Raw genomic sequence first — 26,780 nt, 5'->3', positions numbered from 1 at the left:
TGTGTTTAACTTGTTTCCATTGTGCCTGGGGATCGCCCGGTATCGCCTCATTAATATGTTAACTGGTTTCTTTTCACAGTGCTGTCTGGTTTCTGCAGCAGTCAAAACTGGTTTCTGCAGTAGTCTGAATATACAAGCGCTTTGTATCCAGCAAGCTGCTTGCTTTTACAACATGTCCAATTTCCCTGCGTTCCTTGCAATCTTCCATTTTGTGTTGGGCAGTGGTCACCCCAGGTGGCTACACTCCCTCCTTCTGATCCTCATGAGAAATTATGAAGGATCACCCAAGTTCGGTGTCTTTGTGTTCCCTGATCTCAGCAAGTCCCATGGCCTCTACACTTTCCTCAATTATGGCACAAAATTTTTATCTAACAGTCTCTGGTTGGCGCTATGTCAAAGGGGACATGCATTACTAGGGAACCTCTAACTATCCTTTGTAAACTACACTTTCTTACATATTTAAACATTCTATCTTCCTATCCTTAAAACATTAACATTACACTCCATTTCTGACTCGGCAGTTGAGCTCAGAACATTACAAAACATCAGAAAAGGTCTTTATTTACAACATCAAATCAAAATTAAATCATTCATTACACATCAAGGGGTTGGGGGGACTGGTTGAAGCCGAAAATAGGGGATTGTACTCTGTATATGGTCGAGGTGCAAGAGCGGGAGGCTCTCCTTCTCCATTTTCTTAAGCTGAATGTCTGCACTACGATGCAGAGAGCTGCTATCACCAAAAGTGATTCAATAACATTCGAAAGGGAGTACCAATTCATAAATTTTGTGCACCAGGTCTGGTCATCGCTGTTCATTACTGGGCTTTGAGAAGTCGGTGACTGGGAAACATTAACGGTGGGGGTCATAGGGGAAAAAGGGTTTGCGTCCGCGCGCAAAAATACAAAAACAATAACTGAAAACATATAGTTCTTCATCTCGGTCTTCTTTCTTCTCTTCCTTCAGTCCTTTTGTATTGCTGATCTTGCTCTGATCCCTCCCTCGAACGTTCGAAAGCTATGGGATCAAGCATAGTATCTGTCAATAATTTGTTTAATACCTTTAATGTTGGTGTATCTGTCCTCTTATTCCAATTGTCCCTTAAATGAATGGCCAAGTCACACCCTGTGACTCCCCTCATTTTTTTTTCAAAAGCGAATTTAGGACCAGTCATACACTTAACAACTTTGCCACTGCGAGCCGTCTCGCAGGGTTTGTGATTTACCATCCCAATGTTCCTGGATGTAAATAGCATAAGGAATGGCAGCCGAAGGGGTCAAACAAAATGAAACCAAACTTTAGAAATTAGGTATCCGAATGAGTTGCGTATGGGCCGCGACGGGTAAGATTTGAATGGGATCCCCGGGTAGGGCGTGCTGTGCTGTACCCGAGCTTAGCTGACCAGAGGGGGGGTCCTAGACAGGGCGGGTCCACAATGCCGTTTCTCCACTGCCTGAGCAACCTGGAACGAACGGGCATGAATGTGTTCATCGTGAATTTGCAGCCTCTATTCCCAGAATAGAGGGGCACCTAAAAAAAGGGGGAGCCAAGATGCTCCTAGTGGGGTGAAGGGTGAAGCCTTAAGTTGGGCTCCAGACATTGCAGCTGAGACAAGTTCTCAGAGATACCTGCCGACAAACTTAACATGCATGTGAGGTGGTCACAAGCTTTTCAGCTGAAAACGGAGTGGCCAATCTCCAAAAACAAACGTGTAACAAACAAACATCACCAACATGCGTGCAGGTTCCAGCAGTGGTGGCTTGGGGCTGTGAAAAGCTGTTTAAATTTAAACACTGAACATTTAACAAACACATGCAAACAAACATGCAACGAATATCGTACAGGTTCCATCAGAAAGAAGGATACCGTAAATTACATTTGGCTTGGGGTGTAACTAGCATATGGAGTCAGTGCAGTGTGACCGAAGAAGAGAGGAAGGAGAGAAACAAAAATGAATTGGCATTGCTGAGGTATCCCTGCCATGAGAAGTGGTGGTTAAGCGCTCATAGTTTGCATGGGGCAGCTGGGACCTTGTAGCTGCTGTGGGTGGTGTTCTCTTTCATATCTGGGGGCGGGTCTAGCTGGTGGTGCGGGTCTCTTGCAGTCTCGGGCAAAGTGTCCTGGCTGCCTACAATTGTAACATGACCCCTGAGGCACATAAGGCGGAGCAGGCACTCTGGTGCATTGTTCCCTTGGGTATTGTTCCCTGAGTGGGGGGTCGGGTCTGTTGGTTTTGTTGCTGCTTCGGGGGGCATTGGTGGGCTGATTCTGTTGCTGTTTTGGGGGGGCTTGACATTCTCGAGCGTAATGTCCTAACTGTCCGCAGTTAAAACATTCCTGTGACTTGGTCTGCTGTGGGCTGTTCCTTCCCTCATTTACACATGCGGGGTTTTGATGTGTTTTAACTGGGTGCATGTCTGCATCTGCCTGTCCTTCCTCGGGTTTTATAAATTCGGTTTTGCCTTGTACTGATTGCTCCCAAGAGCGGGACAATCTTTTCAAAACCCATTTCTCATTATGAGTTTCCTCTGAGGGGTCGTAGTTAGCACAGGTGCTCTGTCCTGCCTCTGTGGTATGGGGGATAAGGGTGCGGGTCCATTTAACCATGTTATCCTGGGTCAAATATGCGCGGTCTAAATCACCGAAAACTGCAGTGAAATGAATCCACAGCCTTCCTGCGAATGCAGGAGGGGTTATTGGGTTACGGGGATAGGGTGGAAGTGAGGGCTTAAGTGGGTCGGTGCAGACTCGATGGGCTGAATGGCATCCTTCTGCACTGTATGTTCTATGTACCGAGCCGACGAGAACGCCAGAGATGCCGTCAACAAAGCCCTCAGGCTTGTGCCCTTACAAGATGCTGCCTCCACCTGCTCCCACACCGACCCCTCCCCCACTACCCACTTCGTGACCATCAATATATTATCCGCCCAGTAATAATTGATCAAGTTCGGAAGAGCCAGCCCCCCCTCTCCACATCCCCGCTCCATCAGAACCTTCCTCACTCGCAGGGTTTTCCAGCCCTAATAAAACTCGAGATCGCCGCATTCACCTTCCTGAAAAATGCCTTCAGGATAAAAATTGGGAGACACTGAAATACAAACAACAATCTTGGTAGGACTGTCATTTTCACAGTCTGTAACCTCCCCGCCAGTGACAGCGGGAGCGCGCCCCACCTTCGGAAGTCTCCTTTCATCTGTTCTATTAGTCTACCTAAATTAAATTTGTGAAGCTGACCCCATTCCCGTGCCACTTGAATATCCAGGTACCTAAAGCTCCCTCCCACCACCTTGAACGGCATCTCCCCCAATCTCTTCTGCCCCCTTGCCTGGATCGAAAAAATCTTGCTTTTGCCCATATTCAATTTATAACCTGAGAACCGACCAAATTCCTCCAGTATTTCCATAATCCCTCCAATCCTCGCTGTCACTGGCGGGGAGGGTACAGACTGTGAAAATGACAGTCCTCCCAAGATTGCTGTTTGTATTTCAGTGTCTCCCAATTTTTATCCTGAAGGCATTTTTCAGTTTCCAATCCCCCCCCCCCCTCAGCGGGTCTGCTATATATAGGAGCAAAACCATTCAAAAAATCAAAAGAAGATAGAAAAGAAACAAACAACCCCTCCCCGAACACAGAGACCAATCCCCCCATCCTTTAATAAAGAACGAGAAACAAACCTGAAGCCGAAAAAGAGACGAAGAAGAAAAAAGGAAAAGGACATGGCCTCGAACACTAAAAACAAATTATTTTTTCCACAATAGAACAATATCATCACATCTCCTCCATTAAAGTTCAAAGTCCTCCTTCTGCCAGTCCACTGTCTCACATGAACTACCTCTTCCGATGAGCCAAAATACATCTCCCGGCCCCCATCGGTCAACCATAGGCGAACCGGGCACAATAGCCTGAATTTTATGCTCTTCTTGTATAGGGTCTCCACGACCTTGTTGAAGCTCGCCCTCCTCTTAGCCAGTTCTGCACCTCAAGTCCTGGTATACATTGATCTCGCCACCTTCCCAGGTGCAATGCCTCATCTGCCTGGCCCACCTCATGATACGCTCCTTATCAAGGAACTGATGCAACCGCACCACCATTGGCCACAGTGACATAGACATCCCCGCCCTCCTCCCAACCTGGGGTTTGCGCATCAGCGCCCTGTGGGCTCGATCCACGTCCAACGACAGGTCCAACGCACCTTTCCCAAGCATATTCTCGAGCATCTTCCCCACGTACACACCAGCATCCGCTCCTTCGCACCCCTCCGGCAGACCCACGATCCGAATGTTCTGTCTGCGTGACCGGTTCTCCAGATCCTCCACCTTCTCCTGCAGTCACTTCTGCTGATCCCGTATCTGTCCCATCTCCGCTGCCATCGAGGCGAACTGATCTTCATGCTCTCCCGCCAGCTCCACCAACCTCTGGAGCGCCTGCCCCGGCCTGCCAGTCTCGTCTCAACGCGGGTCAACCACCACTTTGATCGAGTCCACTGCACCGGGCCAGGTCCTCCAAACTTTCCTTCCGTTGCTGGGTGAACCTCTCATTCAAGAAGCTCACCAGCTGCTTTGTCGACCACTGAGCCGGCAGAGCCGACCCCTGCCCTTCCGCCATCTCCGTGTGCGTTGCCAGCACCACACCCGCTCCAACCAACTGATTTCTTCTTTTTAGGGCACTTCTGGTCCACAGCTCCATAAACTAAGGGGTCAATCTCCTCTGCTCACACTCCTACACCTTTTTCCTTCACAATTCCAACTACAAACTGGGGAAAAGGCCACAAAAAGACTGGCAAGAGCGGGAGCTGCCACATGTGCGATCACTCACTCCATGGCCACCACCGGAATCCATTGAACCATATTATACAGGGATTCTGATTAATTGTGACGAAGATAGTAGGATAAACTCGATCGGGCATATGCTGCCATAGACAGCCAGCAATTATTTTGAAAAATATTCAACATGCAGCACCACGCTGTGATTGGCTGGTTCAGTTTTCTCCACTCAACTGAATTCTTGGTCTCATCTACAATACCGAGGTACGGTTGGATACTCCCTATAGGGAAGGGAGAATCTACACTGCCAAGGGAAAGCTTTGATACTCCCGATAGGGAAGGGAGAATCTACACTGCCAAGGGAAAGCTTTGATACTCCCGATAGGGAAGGGAGAATCTACACTGCCAAGGGAAAGCTTGGATACTCCCTATAGAGAAGGGAGAATCTACACTGCCAAGGGAAAGCTTGGATACTCCCTATAGAGAAGGGAGAATCTACACTGCCGAGGGAAAGCTTTGATACTCGCGATAGGCAAGGGAGAATCTACACTGCCAAGGGAAAGCTAGGATACTCCCTATAGAGAAGGGAGAATCTACACTGCCAAGGGAAAGCTTTGATACTCCCGATAGGGAAGGGAGAATCTACACTGCCAAGGGAAAGCTTGGATACTCCCGATAGGGAAGGGAGAATCTACACTGCCAAGGGAAAGCTTGGATACTCCCTATAGGGAAGGGAGAATCTACACTGCCACGGGAAAGCTTGGATACTCCCTATAGGGAAGGGAGAATCTACACTGCCAATTGAAAGCTTGGATACTCCCGATAGGGAAGGGAGAATCTACACTGCCAATTGAAAGCTTGGATACTCCCGATAGGGAAGGGAGAATCTACACTGCCAAGGGAAAGCTTGGATACTCCCTATAGAGAAGGGAGAATCTACACTTCCAAGGGAAAGCTTGGATACTCCCTATAGGGAAGGGAGAATCTACACTGCCAAGGGAAAGCTTGGATACTCCCTATAGGGAAGGGAGAATCTACACTGCCAAGGGAAAGCTTAGATACTCGCGATAGGGAAGGGATAATCTACACTGCCAAGGGAAAGCTTGGATACTCCCTATAGAGAAGGGAGAATCTACACTGCCAAGGGAAAGCTTGGATACTCCCGATAGGGAAGGTAGAATCTACACTGCCAAGGGAAAGCTTGGATAGTCCCTATAGGGAAGGGAGAATCTACACTGCCAAGGGAAAGCTTCGATACTCCCTATAGAGAAGGGAGAATTTACACTGCCAAGGGAAAGCTTGGATACTCCCGATAGGGAAGGGAGAATCTACACTGCCAAGGGAAAGCTTAGATACTCCCTATAGGGAAGGGAGAATCTACATTGCCAAGGGAAAGGAGAACCTACAATGCCAAGGGAAAGCTTAGATACTCCCTATAGAGAAGGGAGAATCTACACTGCCAAGGGAAAGCTTAGATACTCTCTATAGGGACGGGAGAATCTACACTGCCAAGGGAAAGCTTGGATACTCCCTATAGGGAAGGGAGAATCTACACTGCCAAGGGAAAGCTTAGATACTCCCGATAGGGAAGGAAGAATCTACACTGCCAAGGGAAAGCTTGGATACTCCCTATAGGGAAGGGAGAATTTACACTGCCAAGGGAAAGCTTGGATACTCCCTATAGGGAAGGGAGAATCTACACTGCCAAGGGAAAGCTTGGATACTCCCGATAGGGAAGGGAGAATCTACACTGCCAAGGGAAAGCTTGGATACTCCCGATAGGGAAGGGAGAATCTACACTGCCAAGGGAAAGCTTAGATACTCCCGATAGGGAAGGGAGAATCTACACTGCCAAGGGAAAGCTTGGATACTCCCTATAGGGAAGGGAGAATCTACAATGCCGAGGGAAAGCTTGGATACTCTCTATAGGGAAGAAAGAAACTGACAAATGTGTACCAGTAAAGGTTTACAGGTTGTATGACTGTACAGCCTTTAACAAGATCAATTCCACCATTTACTTTTAGTCCCCTCTTTCATTAGTCAGCTTTATGGGAGGGACATGGATTGTTCCACACTTAGTCATGCTGGCGCAGCTTTGTTAATAGTCTCTCCAACCACCCCCTACCTCTGGAGTCTGCTAAAAATTTTTGATCGTTTTTCATCTAGGTGCTGTCCCTTGATAACACTAAGTTTAGACATAGGGTCAGATTCCACACGTATTCCAGATTCCACACTAACCCTACGTGACCCTGGGTTTCTTGCCTAGAACCATAGAATTGCACAGCACAAAGGAAGCTCGTCATCCCATCGAATCTGCAATCCTTTGAAGAGCAATCCAGTTAGACCCGCTACCCAGCAATCTTTTCCCATATTCCTGAAAGTATTTCTCTTTACCCAATTCCCTTTTGAAGGTTGCCTCTGTTTCTTTTGCCAATCACCTTTTCAATCTGTGCCCTCTGGTTATCAATACATCGGTCATTGGAAATAGTTCCTCTTTATTTACTCTTGCCTAAACTTCTTATGATTTTAAACTCCTCTGACTTTGGCAGAATCCTTTTCCTCGTTAAAGACAGATTCAGAGTGCTCAATCAGTACATCAGTCATGCATAAATCCGCTTTGTGGTCCCTGTTTGGCCTGCACCTCCTTTTCCTACCTGTTCACAGAAGGGAAGACTTGAGGATTCTTTTTGGTGTTAGCTGCAAAATCGCTTCTCATACTCTCCTTATTTATGTTTTATTCCATTGCTCCCCTATGAATTTTCTATATTCTGTCTAGTTCTCATTTATATTATCAACATGACATCTATTTCTTTCCCACCTTATCCTCTGTCTCTTACATCATCCTGGGAGCTCTAGCTTTGTTTGTCCTACTTTTCCACCTCCTGGAACTGTCCATGAATCACCTCTTCCTTAAAGGCTGCCCATTGTTCCATGACATTTTTGCATGCAGATTTTTAATTCCAGTTTACCTAGAACAAATATGTTCTCATCCCATCGATGTTGTCCCTCCCTCAATTAATTATTTTACCTTAATTCGCTGCTTGTTCTTTTCCATAGCTAACCTAAATTTTATGATCCCTGTTCCCTAAATGTTCCCCGACTGACACCTGATTCACTTGACTCCACCTCATTCCCCAGATTCAGATCCAGCACCGTTTCCTTCCTGCTTGTTTTTGTTTGGGGGAGGGGGCAGAATTACAGATTTAAAACATTTATTGCATGTACTTCAGAAACTCTTCCCCCTCTTTGACCTTTATTCTCTTACTATCCCAGTCTGCATTAGGATAATTAAAGTCCTAATAGCACTGATGTATATTTTTGCACCCTTGTAATTTCCTGGCAAATGTCTTCCTCTGTATCCAATAGTTAGTGGCTTATAGAAACTCCAGATATAATAATTGTTACTTAACTCTAACCAAATAGATTCTGTTCTTGATCCCTTTCGGACAGCCTCCGTCTTCAATCAATACTGCCACCTCTCCCATTCTTTCCTTCCTTATTTTCACTCAAAACCCTGTTTTTGGGAATACTTTGTACCGAGTCCTGCCCTTTTAGTTCTATTGCCAAAAAGTCATATTCACACATAGCTGTCTGCGCCTGCAGGTCACCAATCTTATTTAGCATGCTCTGTGGCTTATTTACTACATTCTGTTTCTTCCCCATGCTGATTTGCACAACATTTTGCCTTTTATTGGGGGTGCGAGCTGAACTTCCACTATTATGAATATTAAAATTCTATTCTATCTCACACATTCACATATGATTGTATGGATTTGAACCATAGGATTGTATGGGTTTGAACCATTCTGCCTCATATGTAAATTTGTTTTGCTTCCCAGTTTGTGAAAGAAATGGACAATGAGGTGCGTTTAAGATTGATGCAGTTTGTCACGGGTACCTGCCGCTTGCCGTTAGGAGGATTTGCTGAGCTTCTGGGTAAGCAGAACTGCTCAGTTATTATTGTAACCTCTGTGGCTAGTTATGTCACTTCAACATTTAAATTAGTTTGGAGAATTCTGATTTTGGTGTGTACAGCCAAATTATCCATATTTATATTTGCGTTAAAATAATAATTGACTTAAATCTCCATTACAAATTATTTACCTGTTTTTCTGAAACCTTTTGACCTGTAATTTCCATTTACAGAATAACATTATGCATTTTATGTTTAGTTACTATTTATAGCTGCCTGTAGTGCACAGATGAACTGATGACATTACTAACGTTAAATGCTTTAATTGTGTGTTTCTCTCATAGCAATTATGCTTGCTATTATTTATTTTTATTTCCATGTGTATTTTGTTTCTTTATTATCCTCTCCCACATTTTAGATACCCTCCATGATTGCTGCCTAATTAGATTGCCTGTGTGTCTAGTTTCTAAACCTTTGCTGCCTTATAACCAGCCATTAGAAGGCGTACAAGTGTTTCTGAGGCTAACTTGGTTCCCAGATTCCCTTGTCTTCAGTTTGTGCCTCCCGTGAATCCACCTGACATTTGGAAGCAAATAGTCTTGTATAGTCAGGGCATATATCCTTGCCAGCCTCTAGCCCCACTCTGGGCAAGCGAGCAAAGATTATGGATGTCGAGTAGAAGTGGTAGTGATAGGGAAGGAAACATTACATCGTTGAAGGGGTTAGGATAAAAAAGTGGAGAGTATTACAACATGTCGCTGGACATATTCAACAAACCTGGTAGCATCTATGGAAAGAAGAACACAATTAATATTTCACGTCAAAGACTTTTGTCTAAATGTGTTCTGACCAAGGTCATCGACTGGAAGCATTCACCTTTTTTCTCTACACAAATGCTGTGTATTTCCAGCATTTCTGTTTTCACTTCAGATTTCCAGCATCTGTAGTACTTTGCTTTTATATTGGGGAGAGTAAGAATTTATTTTTAATTTGTAGAAATGGTACAGCAGTTATCATGGGGGATTTTAATCTACATGTCGATTGGTTTAACCAGGTCGGTCAAGGCAACCGTGAGGAGGAGTTTATAGAATGTATCCGCGATAGTTTCCTAGAACAGTATGTAATGGAACCTACGAGGGAACAAGCGGTCCTAGATCTTGTCCTGTGTAATGAGACAGGATTGATTCATGATCTCATAGTTAGGGATCCTCTCGGAAGGAGCGATCACAATATGGTGGAATTTAAAATACAGATGGAGGGTGAGAAAGTAAAATCAAATACTAGTGTTTTGTGTTTAAACAAAGGAGATTACAAGGGGATGAGAGAAGAACTAGCTAAGGTAGACTGGGAGCTGAGACTTTATGGTGGAACAGTTGAGGAACAGTGGAGAACCTTCCAAGCGATTTTTCACAGTGCTCAGCAAAGGTTTATACCAACAAAAAGGAAGGACGGAAGAAAGAGGGAAAATCGACCGTGGATATCTAAGGAAATAAGGGAGAGTATCAAATTGAAGGAAAAAGCATATAAAGTGGCAAAGATTGCTGGGAGATTAGAGGACTGGGAAATCTTTAGGGGGCAACAGAAAGCTACTAAAAAAGCTATAAAGAAGAGTAAGATAGAGTATGAGAGTAAACTTGCTCAGAATATAAAAACAGACAGTAAAAGTTTTTACAAATATATAAGACAAAAAAGAGTGGCTACGGTAAATATTGGTCCTTTAGAGGATGAGAAGGGAGTTTTACTAATGGGAAATGAGGAAATGGCTGAGGAACTGAACAGGTTTTTTGGGTCGGTCTTCACAGTGGAAGACACAAATAACATGCCAGTGACTGATATAAATGAGGCTATGACAGGTGAGGACCTTGAGACGATTGTTATCACTAAGGAGGGAGTGATGGGCAAGCTAATGGGGCTAAAGGTAGACAAGTCTCCTGGCCCTGATGGAATGCATCCCAGAGTGCTAAAAGAGATGGCTAGGGAAATTGCAGATGCATTAGTGATAATTTACCGAAATTCACTAGACTCTGGGGTGGTCCCGGTGGATTGGAAATTAGCAAACGTGACGCCACTGTTTAAAAAAGGAGGTAGGCAGAAAGCAGGAAATTATAGGCCAGTGAGTTTAACTTCGGTAATAGGGAAGATGCTGGAATCTATCATCAAGGAAGAAATTGCGAGGCATCTGGATAGAAATTGTCCCATTGGGCAGACGCAGCATGGGTTCGTAAAAGGCAGGTCGTGCCTAACTAATTTAGTGGAATTTTTTGAGGACATTACCAGTGCAGTAGATAACGGGGAGCCGATGGATGTGGTATATCTGGATTTCCAGAAAGCCTTTGACAAGGTGCCACACAAAAGGTTGCTGCATAAGATAAAGATGCATGGCATTAAGGGTAAAGTAGTAGCATGGATAGAGGATTGTTTAATTAATAGAAAGCAAAGAGTTGGGATAAATGGGTGTTTCTCTGGTTGGCAATCAGTGGCTAGTGGTGTCCCTCAGGGATCCGTGTTGGGCCCACAATTGTTCACAATTTACATTGATGATTTGGAGTTGGGGACCAAGGGCAATGTGTCCAAGTTTGCAGATGACACTAAGATGAGTGGTAAAGCGAAAAGTGCAGAGGATACTGGAAGTCTGCAGAGGGATTTGGATAGGTTAAGTGAATGGGCTCGGGTCTGGCAGATGGAATACAATGTTGACAAATGTGAGGTTATCCATTTTGGTAGGAATAACAGCAAACGGGATTATTATTTAAACGATAAAATATTAAAGCATGCCGCTGTTCAGAGAGACTTGGGTGTGCTAGTGCATGAGTCACAGAAGGTTAGTTTACAAGTGCAACAGGTGATTAAGAAGGCAAATGGAATTTTGTCCTTCATTGCTAGAGGGATGGAGTTTAAGACTAGGGAGGTTATGTTGCAATTGTATAAGGTGTTAGTGCGACCACACCTGGAGTATTGTGTTCAGTTTTGGTCTCCTTACTTGAGAAAGGACGTACTGGCGCTGGAGGGTGTGCAGAGGAGATTCACTAGGTTAATCCCAGAGCTGAAGGGGTTGGATTATGAGGAGAGGTTGAGTAGACTGGGACTGTACTCGTTGGAATTTAGAAGGATGAGGGGGATCTTATAGAAACATTTAAAATTATGAAGGGAATAGATAGGATAGATGCGGGCAGGTTGTTTCCACTGGCGGGTGACAGCAGAACTAGGGGGCATAGCCTTAAAATAAGGGGAAGTAGATTTAGAACTGAGTTTAGGAGGAACTTCTTCACCCAAAGGGTTGTGAATCTATGGAATTCCTTGCCCAGTGAAGCAGTTGAGGCTCCTTCATTACATGTTTTTAAGGTAAAGATAGATAGTTTTTTGAAGAATAAAGGGATTAAGGGTTATGGTGTTCGGGCCGGAAAGTAGAGCTGAGTCCACAAAAGATCAGCTATGATCTCATTGAATGGCGGAGCAGGCTCGAGGGGCCAGATGGCCTACTCCTGCTCCTAGTTCTTATGTTCTTATGTTCTTATATTCCAGAGATTAGCAAAAATAAGCCCTGAGCGCAAGCTTCCCAGAGTGTATGAGGGGAAGGCAGAGCAAAGAGGATGCAGTGTTGGTGGGGAATCAAAGCCTGGTAGACCAGTATGGTGGCTGTTAAGGACTTGTGTTCCTGGTAGGCATGGGATTGAAGTATCTGAGGTGCAACGTGGTTGACTCTGATAGTCCTCTTAAGCAGCTTAGACTCAATTGTTCTACTAGCACCTTCTCAAGAACAACCAGGGAAGGGTAATTACCACCAACCTTGCCAGCAACATCTTGGGAATGAATAAAAGAATAGGAAAAATTTCATTTTTAATAAAGCAAGTGTCTGCTATTTTTGCAGGACTGCTTGGCATAACATAGGTGCGGCAATAATGACATATTTGTGCACTCTATTTAGAATGTGTAAACTGAACGAAACTATATGCATTCCCATTTGTGTTTCTGTCTGAAAATGTTTAACTTTTGCATTGCATTATAAGATCTTGACAAAAGTTTGGTTGATTAGCCAATGATAATTATTGATTATTTTAAATAGGGAGTAATGGTCCTCAAAAGTTTTGCATTGAAAAGGTTGGTAAAGAAACATGGCTCCCCAGAAGTCATACTTGGTGAGTAATGATCAGAACTTTAATCAACTTTATTGGAGGGAAAGAATATCCATAGTTTTAAATCTGTACTGTGCTTTAATATGATACCTTTATAAAGTAGTAAACCCTATACTGTATGCTGGTCTAACGGGGAACTGCTAATTAGCGTGGAATAGCCATTTTATTATCTTAGTTTCCATGTTCACGAATAGGAGTCCAGGCTATAAACAATATTACAGTACGCCTGATGCAAACATATCCTTTCTATTGCTTCTCCCCTTGGTATGTTCGCCAATGCAGCCAGTGCATTTCTTCTTTTTTTTAATATAAATTTAGAGTACCTAATTCATTTTTTCCAATTAAGGGGCAATTTAGCATGGCCAATCCACCTAGCCTGCACATCTTTGGGTTGTGGGGGTGAAACCCATGCAAACACGGGGAGAATGTGCAAACTCCACACGGACAGTCACCCAGAGCCGGGATCGAACCTGGGAACTTGGCGTCATGAGACAGCAGGGCTAACCCACTGTGCCACCATGCTGCCCGCCAGTGCATTTCTGGCAATAGTTTTGCTTCTCACCCCTACGCCAGCACTTCCAGAATCTTGGCAACTTAACCTACAAAGGATCAACCATCCAGTGACACCCAGCTCTACTTGCCACCATATCCTTTCCATCATATCCATTGAACCCCTTCTCAGCCTTCTGAAATCAAGTTGGCGATGATGTAAAATCTCTTCCAACTGCATTGTGGGTAAACAGAGGCCATTATTTGGAATGGCTCTTAACTCCCCCTCATTACCCGTCCCTGCCTGTTCAGTGGCTGAGACCGAACCAAGGTTGAAGCCATGGAATATTGTTCAAGAATCATGTCTTGTCCTTAGAGTACTTGCCTCACCCTCACGTGCTGATCCTTTCTTTTTGTTACTCATCTCTAGACTTGGTTTTCCAATTTCTGTGCATTCTATTCATTAGCAACCCACATCCTGTTCCATGCCAAGTCCATCACAGAATAGTTCAGCACAGAAGGAGGCCATTTTGCCCATTGAGTTGGTGCCAGTGCTTTATACAACAATTCAATTAGTCCAAAATCCCGGATCATTTTCCAGTGAGTCCAATTTGTTCCCCTTAAACTATTTATCCGATTTCCTTTTGAAGGCTACTATTGAAACTGTACCCGCCACCTGGTACTTCAAATCCTAATCGCTCATTCATCGAGGTTTTCCCAATGCCGCCTCTGGTTCTTTTGCCAATCATTTTAAATCAGTGCCAACTGATTATCAACCCTTCAGGCATTAGAAACCTTTTCTTCTTAATTGCTGTAAGATTTCAAATATCTCTATCAAATCACTATTTGACCTTAACTGCCCTAATGCGAACACCAGCTTCTTTAGTCTAACCACATAACTGTAATCTCTCCTTCCTGGCATCATTCTAGTAAATTTCTGTACCTTCTCCAAAGTAATTCTGTCCTTCCTAAAGTGCAGTGCCCAGATTTGCAAACACAACTCCAACTGGGACCCGAACAAATGTTTTATATAGATTTAACATAACTTCATGGTTCTACTCTATGCCTCTATTTATGAAGCCCAAAACCACACTTCCCAGTTCAATAATAATCTTTATTAGTGTTGCAGGTAGGCTTACATTAACACTACAGTGAAATTACTGTGAAACTCACAATTACAGTTTAATATCATCGATAAATTTTGAAATTATTCCATTACTCAAAATCTTTGTCAAAAACAGCAGTGATTCTAGTACTAAAACCTGGGAAACACCCCTGTATATCTCCTTCTAGTCCAAAAATATAAATTCACCGCTCACTCCTTGAATCAGTAACTTTACTGTCCTTTTTATTCTATGGGCTTCAATTTTGGTAACAAGCCTATTATATGGGGCTTTATTAAACGACTCATAGAACAGAACAGGCCCTTCGGCCCTCGATGTTGTGCCGAGCTTTGTCCGAAACCAAGTTCAAGCTATCCCACTCCGTCATTCTGGTGTGCTCCATGTGCCTATCCAATAACCACTTGAAAGTTCCTAAAGTGTCCGACTCATCATTTACATTCTTACTGAAATACATCACCGCTCTACCCTAAAAATTGAATTTACAGTATTTCTCTTCAAATCCTTCCACGTCCTTTCCCCTCCCTTTCTGCAACTTTCCATGTCTTTCAGTTCTCTGGCATTCCCCTTTTGTCACTCCACAACAGGACAGTTTCTCCCTGTGGAGTTTCAGCCCTCTTCATTTCTGTTTTCAGATTTAAAAAACCTTCACAAATCATCTTTTTGCCCCAAGCTTTCAGTCATCTCCCCTAATCTTGCACTAGGGATTGCCTTTATTATTTTATCTGGGTGTATTGCCCCCCCCCCCCCCCCCCCCCCCATCCCAAATAAATTGCCTAGGGACAGTTTCTACATTAAAGGTGCTATATAAATGCAAATTTTCATTGTATTAAACAGACTAAAATGCCAGAGATAGCTTTCAATTAAAAAAAAAAAAATTGTTAGCCCCATTCTATTGTATTAGCTTTACTTTCACCTTTTTTTTCAATGGGGCATATTTATTTCTTTAAACCTGCCACTCAAATCCTTCTAATATAAATGGAGAAAGTACTGGAAATACTTAGGTCAGGCAGCATCTTTAGAGATAGAAATCAAGTGAACATTTCAAGTCAATGACTCTTCCGATAACTATAAGCTTTGTACTTCGGTACACGTGACAATAAACAAATCCAAACTTCTGGTTCCCCGGTGTCGCATTTAGGGGACACCCCTATGATACGCTGGGAATCCCTTTAGGAAGTTACCACATAAGGGTTTACCCAGCAATTGCCCTGAAGCGCTAACTTCCTCTGGACAATTGCACTTGGCTGGATGTGTTCAAATTTGGGCACTGCACTTTAGGAAAGACGGAATTGCTTTGGAGAAGGTAGTGATTTACTAGAATGGTGCCAGGAAGGAGCGATTACAGTTATGTGGAAAGAAGCTGATGTTCTCATTAGGGCAGTTAATGTCAAATAGAGACTTGATATAGATATTTGAAATCATGAAAGGTACAGCAATTAACATCTGACAGAAGCGATTTAAATGCCAACTTTGGATGGGATTTTAAAAATCTAGACCCAGGCTTGCACGGGACACCATGCACATGCATGATGCCCCAAAGGACCCACCCCCACGTCCGACCTGACCCTGCCGGACTGATCCCTCTCCCTCTCAGACTGATGCCCCCACCTTCCCTCTTTCCTGGACCGAGCGCCCCCCACCCCCAGTCTGACTGTTTTAGTTCCTATCTCAAAAGTGCTAAGCTTCCCTCCAGTAGCACGAGTTCTATTTTCCACATTTCATTAGGTTCTCTAATTGTGGACTGCTTTGGCCAGGAGAAATATGTCTTGCATCAGTTACATGCAAAATGTAATTCGAGGTCCAAAAAATACAGAAACATGCTGTGTTATGCAGTCCCAAGATAAAGAAGAGGAATTCTGCAGCAGTGGTAAACCTGAATTTTGAAATTTATTCAGAACATCAACATGACAGTGTTCAAATTGAGCCAAATATTCATTCACCTACATGTGTTGTTTGACAGCTTTAATCGTTTGGATTTGCCGCCTTACAAAAGCTATGAACAGTTGAAAGAGAAACTGCTTTTTGCAATCGAAGAAACAGAAGGATTTGGGCAGGAATAGATCATCACATCTTCTGGATGACATCACAATGTACCTTTCTTGTTTCATATCCAGCCATCTACAGCTGCACAGTTGCCTACCGTTGTATATAAGCTATTTGCCTAGAGAAGTAATTTACTTCTGGAATCCTATAGAACTGAGCTGCTTTTCTTCCTGAATCATTATGCAAATTTATGTTTTGAACCACACATAGTATTTTACATACCTGTGTTTCCCCTTAAAATGAGTGTCTTGGAGAAGAGTTTGGCTGCTTTCTGAAACATAGAATGTTTTTTTAAACAGAAGCAGCTGGAATATCAATGGCTCTAGTTTTATAGAGCTTACCGGGAGATCTGGTAGGTGTGCTGTTCGACCCCCTTAGAGTTGCATCTTTGAGAAGACAACACATGCCCTATTGATCAGTTTCCACTGATGTAACAAATCTACCAGGGTTATTTCTCGCATGGCTGTCACTAAAGTATTTAAGGCTTATGCCAAACACTGTTAAATATCTAGAATTAATGCTGCTGGCTTGTTGAGATCATAGAATGTGTAAATGCTGACATGAGGTTTTCTTTTCCTTCTTTGTTGTGTTATTGCTGTTTATGTATGTTTTGTGTATAGCAGACTGAAAAAATGGAACGCAAAAGTACTGGGTAGTACCCCATACTACTAATGTAATTTTATATACAAGAAGCTAATGTGGACAATTTTCACAGTAATTATGCAAAATATTACCTCTGCTGCTTTTATGTTCAGCCTTTTAGAGTTACATTTATCAATCAGGAATAAAACAAAATAAATCAAATATAAGTTTTGCACATTGTAAGGAATGTTGTGTAATTAGTTTTCCCATTGCAATGTTATACATGCAGTTTTTTTTTATGGCTGTTCTGTAAATTGCTTTCTATGTATGCATAGGTTTGATTTCTTTTTCTGTCTTTGAAATATAATTTCTAATATAGGCCTTCATTCTTTCTAGAAATATCAAGTGATTTATTTTTTTTCTTAAATGCAGAAGTTTCAAAAACATGTAATAAAATGATTTTTAAAATAGTTTCATCAGTATTGAGGGCATTTACTTAATTACATGTAACAAAAATCTATTTAAAAATAATTGTGAATTATATGGAACTGCAACTTCTAACACACCGTGCTTCCTTGCAGTGAATGGGGAGATATGGACATTGAAATGTAACATTTGTAATGCTTAAATTTAAACATTGTAAATTCCATTAAAGTTTTTAATTTGTAAAGGTTTTGTAAATACTTGAGTTTGGTCAGTTTTTCCCATTGCAATTTTTAAAAAATTGTAGTCACAAAAAAAAATTGTCAGCAGAACTGATTAGTTGGTATAATTACTAAATAGGTGGTCGTTGCTGTGTTAGATCAGGAATTACCACCTAAACTTGTTAATTTTTCTTCTGTCAGGTGTTCAAGATTAAAACTTCTCTCAAAACCAGACTAGTAATTATAGGTAGAAAGACTGCTGGAGCTATTTCTTCCTGACTTTTTCCTCTTTGATGTCTGTTTAATTTTTTTTACTTATCTGAAAGCCTTTCTGTCAAGCTGTTGTATAAGAAGAGTAGTTCTAGACCACACATTGTATTGAATAATTTAAGATCAAAAGAAATGGATTAACAGTCAGTGGGGGGGTTGCTGATGATTAATTTCATGTGAAGTTTGGGATATATCTTTTTGTAGATTTTATTTTGGAAACCTGAGCAATGAAGGTGCATCAGTCAATATACGATGTATTTTTTCCTTCAGTTTCCCATGGCAGTGAGCCCTTTTCTATTGAGAATTGAGTAGCTCTGCAATTCTACTTCACTGCCTCATTGAGTTATTTACCACAATAATTACACAGAAGGTACATGAGAATATATATTATATATAAACATACTTTATTTGGTTAATGCTGTGTCCAGCCTGTACAATTTCATCATGTAGAATTCTTTTGTGATTAAAAACATTTAATAAAAACCCTTTTAATTTACCGATGTTCTGAGGAATTGATTAATTTATTTTCAAAATTAACACAACGTTCACGGGGGGAGGGTTGCTTTAAGATGGTGCTCAACCCCCTTTGTTGATCAACTTCAGTAATTCTGTAGCTTCTTTTTGAACCTACAAATAGGAAATGATAAGTTTGATTATCCACAATTGCACCAAAAAAAACCAACTCACTTTCATGCACCAAAAACAGTTAGGACAGTTGTTATAAATAAAAAATGAGCTTCTGACACAAAAGTAATGGTTCAGCAAAATACACCATAATAAAATTTAGTTGATTAATTTGATCACTTGAGAAAAATAATATTTATTATTTATTTTGTTACGCAAATTAATTCACCACGCTTCTGTTTGACAATAGCCTCACGATTCTGTGAATATTCACCACTTCTAACACATGTAACTGTCTCTAATCTATGTAAGAGGCAGTTTTCAAGGTTACCTCTGGTTATTAAATATGCAGCTTCCAATGCAATTGGACATCCTCTGACCTGTAGAATCCATCAAACATAAGGGGTGGGATTCTCAGTGAGCAGAGTCTGAGATTGGGAAAGGCGATTGGGCGGGGAATTGGTTTTGACGCCAAAATCATGGCTGGTACCGGATTTACGCTAAATTGTAATTCGCCGCACATACAGTAAATGCTGTTCGCATTCTCCATGGCCTATGCGATCCTCCGCCAGGGAATGCCCGACACCGAGGTTAACTTGCACTTTTAAAAATCAGGAAACTGATGAGGGAGAGGTTGGAGGTAGGACATGCAGAGGGTGGGCATGGGAGCGGCTGTACTCTGTGGCCCAAGCCAGCCAGCAGCCCCTATGCACCCAGCCCATCATTCACACCCTTCTGACAGAGCACCAAAGCTGGTTGTAACAGAGTGAACATGTGTTTATTATGAACCTATACGTACAGGTTTTCTGCCCTAGCCGCTATTGCTATCTTATTACTGTCACAAGTAGGCTTACATTAACACTGCAATGAAGTTACTGTGAAAATTCGCTAGTCACCACATTCCGGCACCTGTTCGGATACACTGAGGGAGAATCCAGAATGTCCAATTCACCTAACAACACATCTTTCATACTTGTGGGAGGAAAACCACGCAGCCACAGGGAGAACACACAGAGTCTGCACCGACAATGACCCAAGCTGGGAATTGAACCTGGGACCCTGGTGCTGTGATTATCATTCATATGGTGCACTTAAATATTGTTAACAGAATACTAGGAGAGTATCCATGATGCAACCATATCATTTGACCCCTCAGAGAATCAACCGTGTTGGAGACTAGATACGAAGTTAACACTCCATGAATGAGTAAAAAGTTCAAGTTTTAAATCTGACATGTACCAAATCCACTCTTCACTCGACTTTGGGATTTTAAAAAATGTTAACATTCTCAGTGACAATGTTATGTTTTTGCACAGGGTTCTGTAAGATTGTCATTTGGATGAGCTCTGCCACTGGAGTCCCCGGACCCTACACAAAATGGATGAAAGGCTGTGATCGGGCCTGCTAAAATTGGATCCTTAAAGCAACCAAAGAATTGGTACAGCGCAGAAGGAGGCCATTTGGCCCATCATGTCTGCACGGGCTCTCCAAATGAGCAACTCAACTAGTTCCATTCTCCTATCTTCTCTCTCTAACTCTGCATTATTTCTTTCTTTTCACAGTTCCAATTCCCTTTTGAATGCCGACACTACACTCTCAGAAAAGCTTTCTCGACCCTATCCACTCGCTGTATGAAAACATTTTTCCTCATCACTACCACTTCTTGCTCTCAATCCTTTCATTAAGCGGGAACAACTTCTCCCCATCTACTCAATCCAGACCCCTCATGATTTCAAATATCTATCCCAAAACTCCTCTCCGCCTTCTTTTCTCAAAGGAAAACCATCCTAACTTCTCAAATCCTAACCAACCATTCAGTGAAAAAGCCATGCTTCTTTTGATGAAGTCATCAATAGTTAGTTCTTATTTTCTATTGGCACTGTTTTCCATGTCCTGGAGCCTAGGACAGATAGTGCTGCTGACACTTATTTCTGGATTCAATTCCTTTTTTTTGTCCTTTATTCTTTCAAGGGATGGAAGTGTCTCTGGCAAGGTCAACATTTGTTGCCTATAGGGCAGCATGGCGGCACAGTGGGTTAGCCCTGCAGCCTCACGGCGCCGAGATCCCAGGTTCGATCCCGGCTCTGGGTCACTGTCCGTGTGGAGTCTGCACATTCTCCCCGTGTTTGCGTGGGTTTCACCCCCAGAACTCAAAGATGTGCAGGGTAGGTGAATTGGCTAAATTGCCCCCTAATTGGAAAAAATGAATTGGGTACTCTAATTTTAATTTAAAAAAACATTTGTTATCTATCCCTAATTGACCTTGTTTGAGGGCTTGCTCGGCTATTTCCGAGGGTAGTTAAGAGTCAATCACATTGCTCTGGGTCTGGATATATAATTATACCTGGAATATAATTCCAGATATATTACTTGAATTTAAATTCCACCAACTGCGCTGCGGGAACCCATGTCCCAGAGAATTTGCCCGAGCCTCTGAATTATTAGTCCAGTGACATTACCACCACACCGCGATCACCCCCCTGAACGTAATCCCTCAATTAAGTTGTATTAATATTACTTCTTTACTTGTCTACCAAATCTAAACGATAATATGATATCCTCCACCCACCTGCAGCCTTTAAACTACTTTCTTAAGCTAAACAGGCGCTTACTGCAGCTACTTACTTCAGCTTGGCTGGGACCAAGTTTGATTAATAGTGTTTTATCAGCACTAATAAAAGCAACACAAAAAATTTTAATTTGTTAAGAACTATAAAGCTATCTGGAAGTGAACTAAAATTTATATCACTCCAAAGATAAAATTTCTTGAATGAAACAGTCCAATTGTACCTGCTTGTCTTCTTCATTACGTGCTGGGTAGTCTCTTGCTTTTGTCAGCCACAATAGAGCCAAAATCTCGTTTTTTAATTTCATATAGGTTTTACCCACCATTAGCAAGTTTTTACTGTAGAAATTTGGGTCAGCTGGAAATTAAAAACATACTAAACTTGAATTTGCTCCATTTTGAAGAATGATTTCTAGTTCTCTACTCATAAGCTCTATTGTAAAAACAAACCTTATCTGAGAAAGTCATAGAAATCTTGAATGTTCAATTTCTGGTCTATATTTAGTTAACAGATCTTAATGAGAAAGGTGGGAGAAATTTACCCCAGAGTTTCTTGGTCTGGAGGACGGCAATACAATTAAAGAAACAAATAGAGGCACTTGCTTCTGAACTCTACCAGTGACTATCTGCTGGAAGTTCTACTAGTGGACAAGATCAGGCTAAGCTGCTCCTAAACTGCCTGCCAGGGTCCAGGGTCACTCACAAACAGCCAGAAGGCTTTTCCAAGAAAATGGGAAAGATTTTGACAATGTTCGTCATTCATGTCATACTTAAAAGTACCTGCCCTTTTCAACTACTGAAAGCAATTTGAAGAAAGATCTTTGCCAACTATCACTGCATTAATAGGGTGTTATGCATTAACTGGAAAATCAGTTTGGAAACTTGTAGATTTATGAACAAGGCAGGATTAAGATGTTTGCCAACGATACTTGGTTGGCAGTAAGAGAGAAAGCTGTAGTCTGCAGGAAGATATCAATAAATCAGATGGGCAGAAAAGTTGCAAATAGAATTGAATCTGAAGAAGTGGGAGTTAATGCATTTGGGAAAGGAAAAGAAGGCAAAGAGATGCACAATAAATGTTAGGATACAGAGAAACGTTTTTTAGTGCATGTCCACAGATCCTTCAAGAGATGGTGAAGAAGGCACTTGAGATAGTTTATTTACTGAGGCACAGAATGCAAGAGCAAGGAGGTTATGCTGGAACTGTATAAAGCACTAGTTGGACCAAAATTAGGGTACTGTGTGTAATGTTCTTGTCAGATGGCCTGACTTCTATTACAACTTGTAGCTAACGCTATAAACGATTTATTAATATTAACTGTGGGTCAAATATATACAAAACAACAGATGAATAATTGTACGGACATGCTCAAGCAACCTCTTCCAACTCTCCAGTCAGTCTGAGGTCACCTGACTCCAACATTCACATATAATAAGGAGACTCCTGGTGGTCAGTCGGTGAATCACAACACAACCATTATTTCACTACACTATACAGTTCTAGTCACCTCAATACAGAAAGGACATAGTACCACAGAGGGTAGAGCGAAAATTTAGGAGAATGTTGCCAGGGCTGGGAGATTTTAGCTATGATGAAATATTTGATAGGCTGGAATTGTTTTCTCTGGAAAAAAAAAAATTATGGGGAGATTTAATTGAGTTTTAGAAAATCAAAATCAAGGGTTAAATGGAGTATAAAGGAAGGGTATATTCCCTTCGCAGAGAGATCAATATCCAGGGTCATAGATTTAAAGTTATTTTCATCAGTAACCAGAAACTACAAAAAGTGATGCAGAAATATAATTCACAGACTTTGTTCGCCATCTCATTTTGGGTGTACGGAACTGTTTCTCATTCTGATTAAACCTAATCACTAAATAAAAAATCAGCTAAACAAATAGCCAAGTGTATATTTCTGCCCAGCAAGCATAGTAATAACTGCACCAATAGGAGGATTTGATTCTGTCCTTAGTCTCGTATTTTTATGTGGTTGATTCAAATGAAATTTGTAAAACTAATATTTGAAGTAATCCTTATTGTAGAATGGGGATATTTGGTTTCTCAAATATTCTGCAACCAAATTCCTTAAGAGGCTTAAACACTGAATACATTGTGCTGTGCAAAAACCTATAGATAATTGGGAGGAGAGGTAAAAAATGCTGTTTTTACGAGTTCTAATCATCCCATTCCTCTACAAATGCTTCCTTTTTAAGTAGCGAACACTGCTACATCTCATTCCACCACGATTGTGGGCTATGCACAGATTTTCCACACAACTTAAACCATTCTCTCCTAGGCTTAAAGCTGGAATTGGATACTGTAATGTCCAGTTCAGGTCTGATCAGTATCCTTGAATGTGTTGTTGTCACACAAATCAGTAACTATACCTTTATAAAAGGCAAGAATCCCATAAAGGGCAGCACAGCACCAGGGTCCCAGGTTCGATTCCCCGCTGGGTTACTGTCTGTGCGAAGTCTGCACGTTCTCCCCGTGTCTGCGTGGGTTTCCTCCGGGTGCTCCGGATTCCTCCCACAGTCCAAAGACGTGCAGGTTAGGTGGTTTGGCCATGCTAAATTGCCCTTAGTATCCAAAAACGTTTAGGGGGGTTATTGGGTTAAGGGGATAGGATGGAAGTGAGAGCTTAAGTGGGTCGGTGCAGACTCGATGGGCCGAATGGCCTCCTACTGCACTGTATGTTCTATATAGTCTATGTATTTTTATATTAATTATTTTTAGCAGTTGAACAGCCAACTTCAAATATTTCACAATGTGAACCTACCCCTGCACCCTTCTGTTACACCATTTAATTTATACTGCCTCCCATCATTTTTCCTTTCACCACTTCATAAGATCTGCATTAAAATTCATCTTCCGACTGTCTACTTCCTCCTGAAGACTGCTCCATTTCTAAACTTTGCATCATCTGCACGTTTCAATATTATGCCATGTAAACACTAGAAATAATGTACACAAATTAAATACAACATACAACTTCATGTAACTTAATAAACTAAATGAATGAAATACATTTATTAATTTAAAGTGCAGTATTTAATAATTCAACACGATACAATTTAATGTAATTGAATGAATTAGTTTCATTAATCTCCTACCTTCCTCAGCTTTGTTAAAATATTGGAGAGCCTGAAACAAAAATGCTTTAAAATTTTAGCATCTTCCGTAATATACTAAATAAGTAACATTTTCAATCTTGTAAGGGGTCTAGTTTGAGCGCTATGGTGACGGCAGCATTGCCAATGGCTCCGAGAAGGTATTCAAGGAGCCCGGTGGTGCAGTCCAGTAAAGATATGGAATCAGTTGAGGAGGCATTTTAGGGCGGAAGGGATGTCGGTGCTAACGCCGCTGTGCGAGAATCATGAGTTTGAGGTTTGAGCCCGGGTTGAGGGGAGGGGTGTGGATAGTGCATGCAGGAGGGGGAGGTAAGTGGTGCTGGTCAAGGTGAGGGATCTGTATTTGGAGGAAGGGTTTGCCAGTCTGGAGGAGCTAAGAAAGAGGGCAGAGCTGCCGAGGGGGAGTGCGTTCAGGTATCTACAGGTTGGGGACTTTGCACGGAAGGTCTGGAAGGGGTTCCCTAGACTGCCGGGATACACGCTGCTGGAGCGACTGCTGCTCCCGGATCTGGAAGGGGAGGGAAGAATTGGGGATAAATACAAGTGGCTGGGGGAGCAAGGAGTTGAGCAGGTGCTGAAGATCAAGGAGAAATGGGAAGCGGAGTTGGGAGGGGTGATCAGTTGGGGAGCATGCAGTGAGTACTGCAAAGGGTAAACGGGACCTCCTCATGTGCAAGGATGAGCCTGATACAGTTAAAAATTGTGCACAGGGTGCATATGACGCAGGCGAGAATGAGTGGTTTCTTTCAGGGGGTAGCAGATGAGTGTGAGAGGTGTGGGCGGGGGCCAGCGAATCACGTGCACATGTTTTGGGGTTGCAAAAAATTGGGAAGATTCTGGGCAGAAGTGTTCATGGTCTTAGCCAGGATAGTGGAGGAGAAGGTGGATCCGGACCTTTTGGTGGCGATATTTGGGCTGGAGCTCATGGAGAGGAGGAAGGCCGATGTCTTGGCCTTCGCCTCTCTGATTGCATGGCGAGGAATTTTGCTGGAGTGGCGGTCGGCATTGCCACCGGGGGTAGCAGCATGGTTGGGTGACCTGTAAGACTTCTTGCGATTAGAGAAGATAAAGTATGAGTTAAGGGGCTCTTCAGGGGGGTTTGAGGAAAGGTGGAGGATATTTGTGACCATGTTTGAGGGGCTGTTCGTTGAGGTGGAGGGGGGTGAAAAAGAGGAAAAATCTGTACAGGCTGTATAGATGATTGTAGGGAAGCATGATTCCCGGGGTGTTTGTTCACTGTAACCTGTTTTAATACATGTTTGTAATAAAATACATTTTTTAAAAAAAGTAACATTTTCCCCACACAAGTGCCAGGCAATGACCATCTCCCAACAAGAGAAAATACAATAATTTCCCTGATACCAATGGCATTACAATTGATGAATTCCACATGGCCAACACCATGGGGGTTACCTTTGACCTGAAACGTAACTGTATTGGCCATATAAATGCTGCAGCAGCAAGAGCAGGTCAGAGGCCAAGAATTCTCTGGCAAGTAACTCACCTCCTGACTCCCCAGAGTGTCCACTAACTACAAAGCACACACATCTACCACCCAGAATGACAAGGGGAGCAGATGCATAGGAATATCACCACCTGCAAGTTCCACTCCAAGTTTTACATCATCATGACTTGGAACTATATTGCTGTGCCTTCCCTGTCGCTGTATCAAAATCGTGGAAATCCCTCTCTAACCGCATGATGGATGTACTTACACCACACGGACTTCTGTAGTTCAAGAAAACAGAACACCACCACCTTCCCAAGGGCAATGAAAATTGGGCAATATTTACTGACCTAGCCAGCGACACCATCATATTTTAAAAAAACTCCTGGATGAGTGCAGCTCCGATAACAGTAAAGAAGCTTGACAGAACAGAGGAACCCACTTGATCGGTACCCCATTCACTTCCTTAAACAATCATTCCCTCCATCACTGAAATATTGGAAGTGTGTACCGTATACAAGATGCACTGCAGCAACTTGCTCCTTTGACAGCACTTTCCAGATCTGTGGTCTCTTACCATCCTGAAAGTCAAGGGTAGCAGATGCATGGGAACACCACCACCTTACAAGTTCCCTGCCAAGCAGCACACCACTGTAACTAGAACTGTATCATCGTTTCTTCAATGTCACTGGGTAAAATCTGGGAATCCCCTTTGTAACAGCACTGTGGTGTACCTACACCAGATGGACTGTAGCAGTTCAGGGGCAATTGGGGATTAACCTGGTTAGTGACACTCGCATCTCATGAAAAGGATCCAAAATATATTAAATTGGAGAATATGAAAAGTTAACAATGCACTCAGTATTTCTGGGGGGAAGGGGTATTGAAACAACAATGAAAGTTTAACTCTTCCCAACTACAGAAGTAATTTTAAAGAAGACAAAGAGTGGCTTGCATTTTAAAGCACCTTTCATGATTGCATGATATCCCAATATAAGAAACAATGACAGCCACTTTACACACACTAATATCCCACAAGCAGAACTGTAGT

The 26,780-nt window shown here is 42.4% G+C and overlaps 2 protein-coding genes across 6 annotated transcripts in view; one reads left to right on the top strand and one right to left on the bottom strand.

Annotated features, from left to right (window-relative positions):
• The window catches only part of LOC119972433 (NEDD4-like E3 ubiquitin-protein ligase WWP1), a 291,224-nt gene extending 273,496 nt beyond the window's left edge, over positions 1–17,728 (top strand). For both annotated transcript variants that reach the window (XM_038809115.1, XM_038809116.1), the window contains 3 exons: positions 8,603–8,699; positions 12,740–12,812; positions 16,383–17,728. In XM_038809115.1, coding sequence (XP_038665043.1) covers positions 8,603–8,699; positions 12,740–12,812; positions 16,383–16,482 — 270 coding nt within the window. In that variant the 3' untranslated portion in view covers positions 16,483–17,728. The remainder of the gene's footprint in view (positions 1–8,602; positions 8,700–12,739; positions 12,813–16,382) is intronic.
• Positions 17,729–18,344: 616 nt separating this feature from the next.
• rmdn1 (regulator of microtubule dynamics 1) overlaps positions 18,345–26,780 on the bottom strand; it is a 45,832-nt gene continuing 37,396 nt past the window's right edge. For 2 of the 4 annotated variants that reach the window (XM_038809123.1, XM_038809125.1), the window contains 3 exons: positions 24,265–24,295; positions 21,376–21,509; positions 18,345–18,588 (listed from right to left, as the gene is read on the bottom strand). In XM_038809123.1, coding sequence (XP_038665051.1) covers positions 18,538–18,588; positions 21,376–21,509; positions 24,265–24,295 — 216 coding nt within the window. In that variant the 3' untranslated portion in view covers positions 18,345–18,537. The remainder of the gene's footprint in view (positions 18,589–21,375; positions 21,510–24,264; positions 24,296–26,780) is intronic. The other 2 variants (XM_038809124.1, XM_038809126.1) reach the window with 1 other exon arrangement.

Source organism: Scyliorhinus canicula, chromosome 10, assembly GCF_902713615.1.
Source record: "Scyliorhinus canicula chromosome 10, sScyCan1.1, whole genome shotgun sequence".
NCBI lineage: Eukaryota > Metazoa > Chordata > Chondrichthyes > Carcharhiniformes > Scyliorhinidae > Scyliorhinus > Scyliorhinus canicula.
The sequence above is the reverse complement of the archived record's forward strand: the minus strand, read 5'-3'. Positions and strand labels throughout refer to the sequence as shown.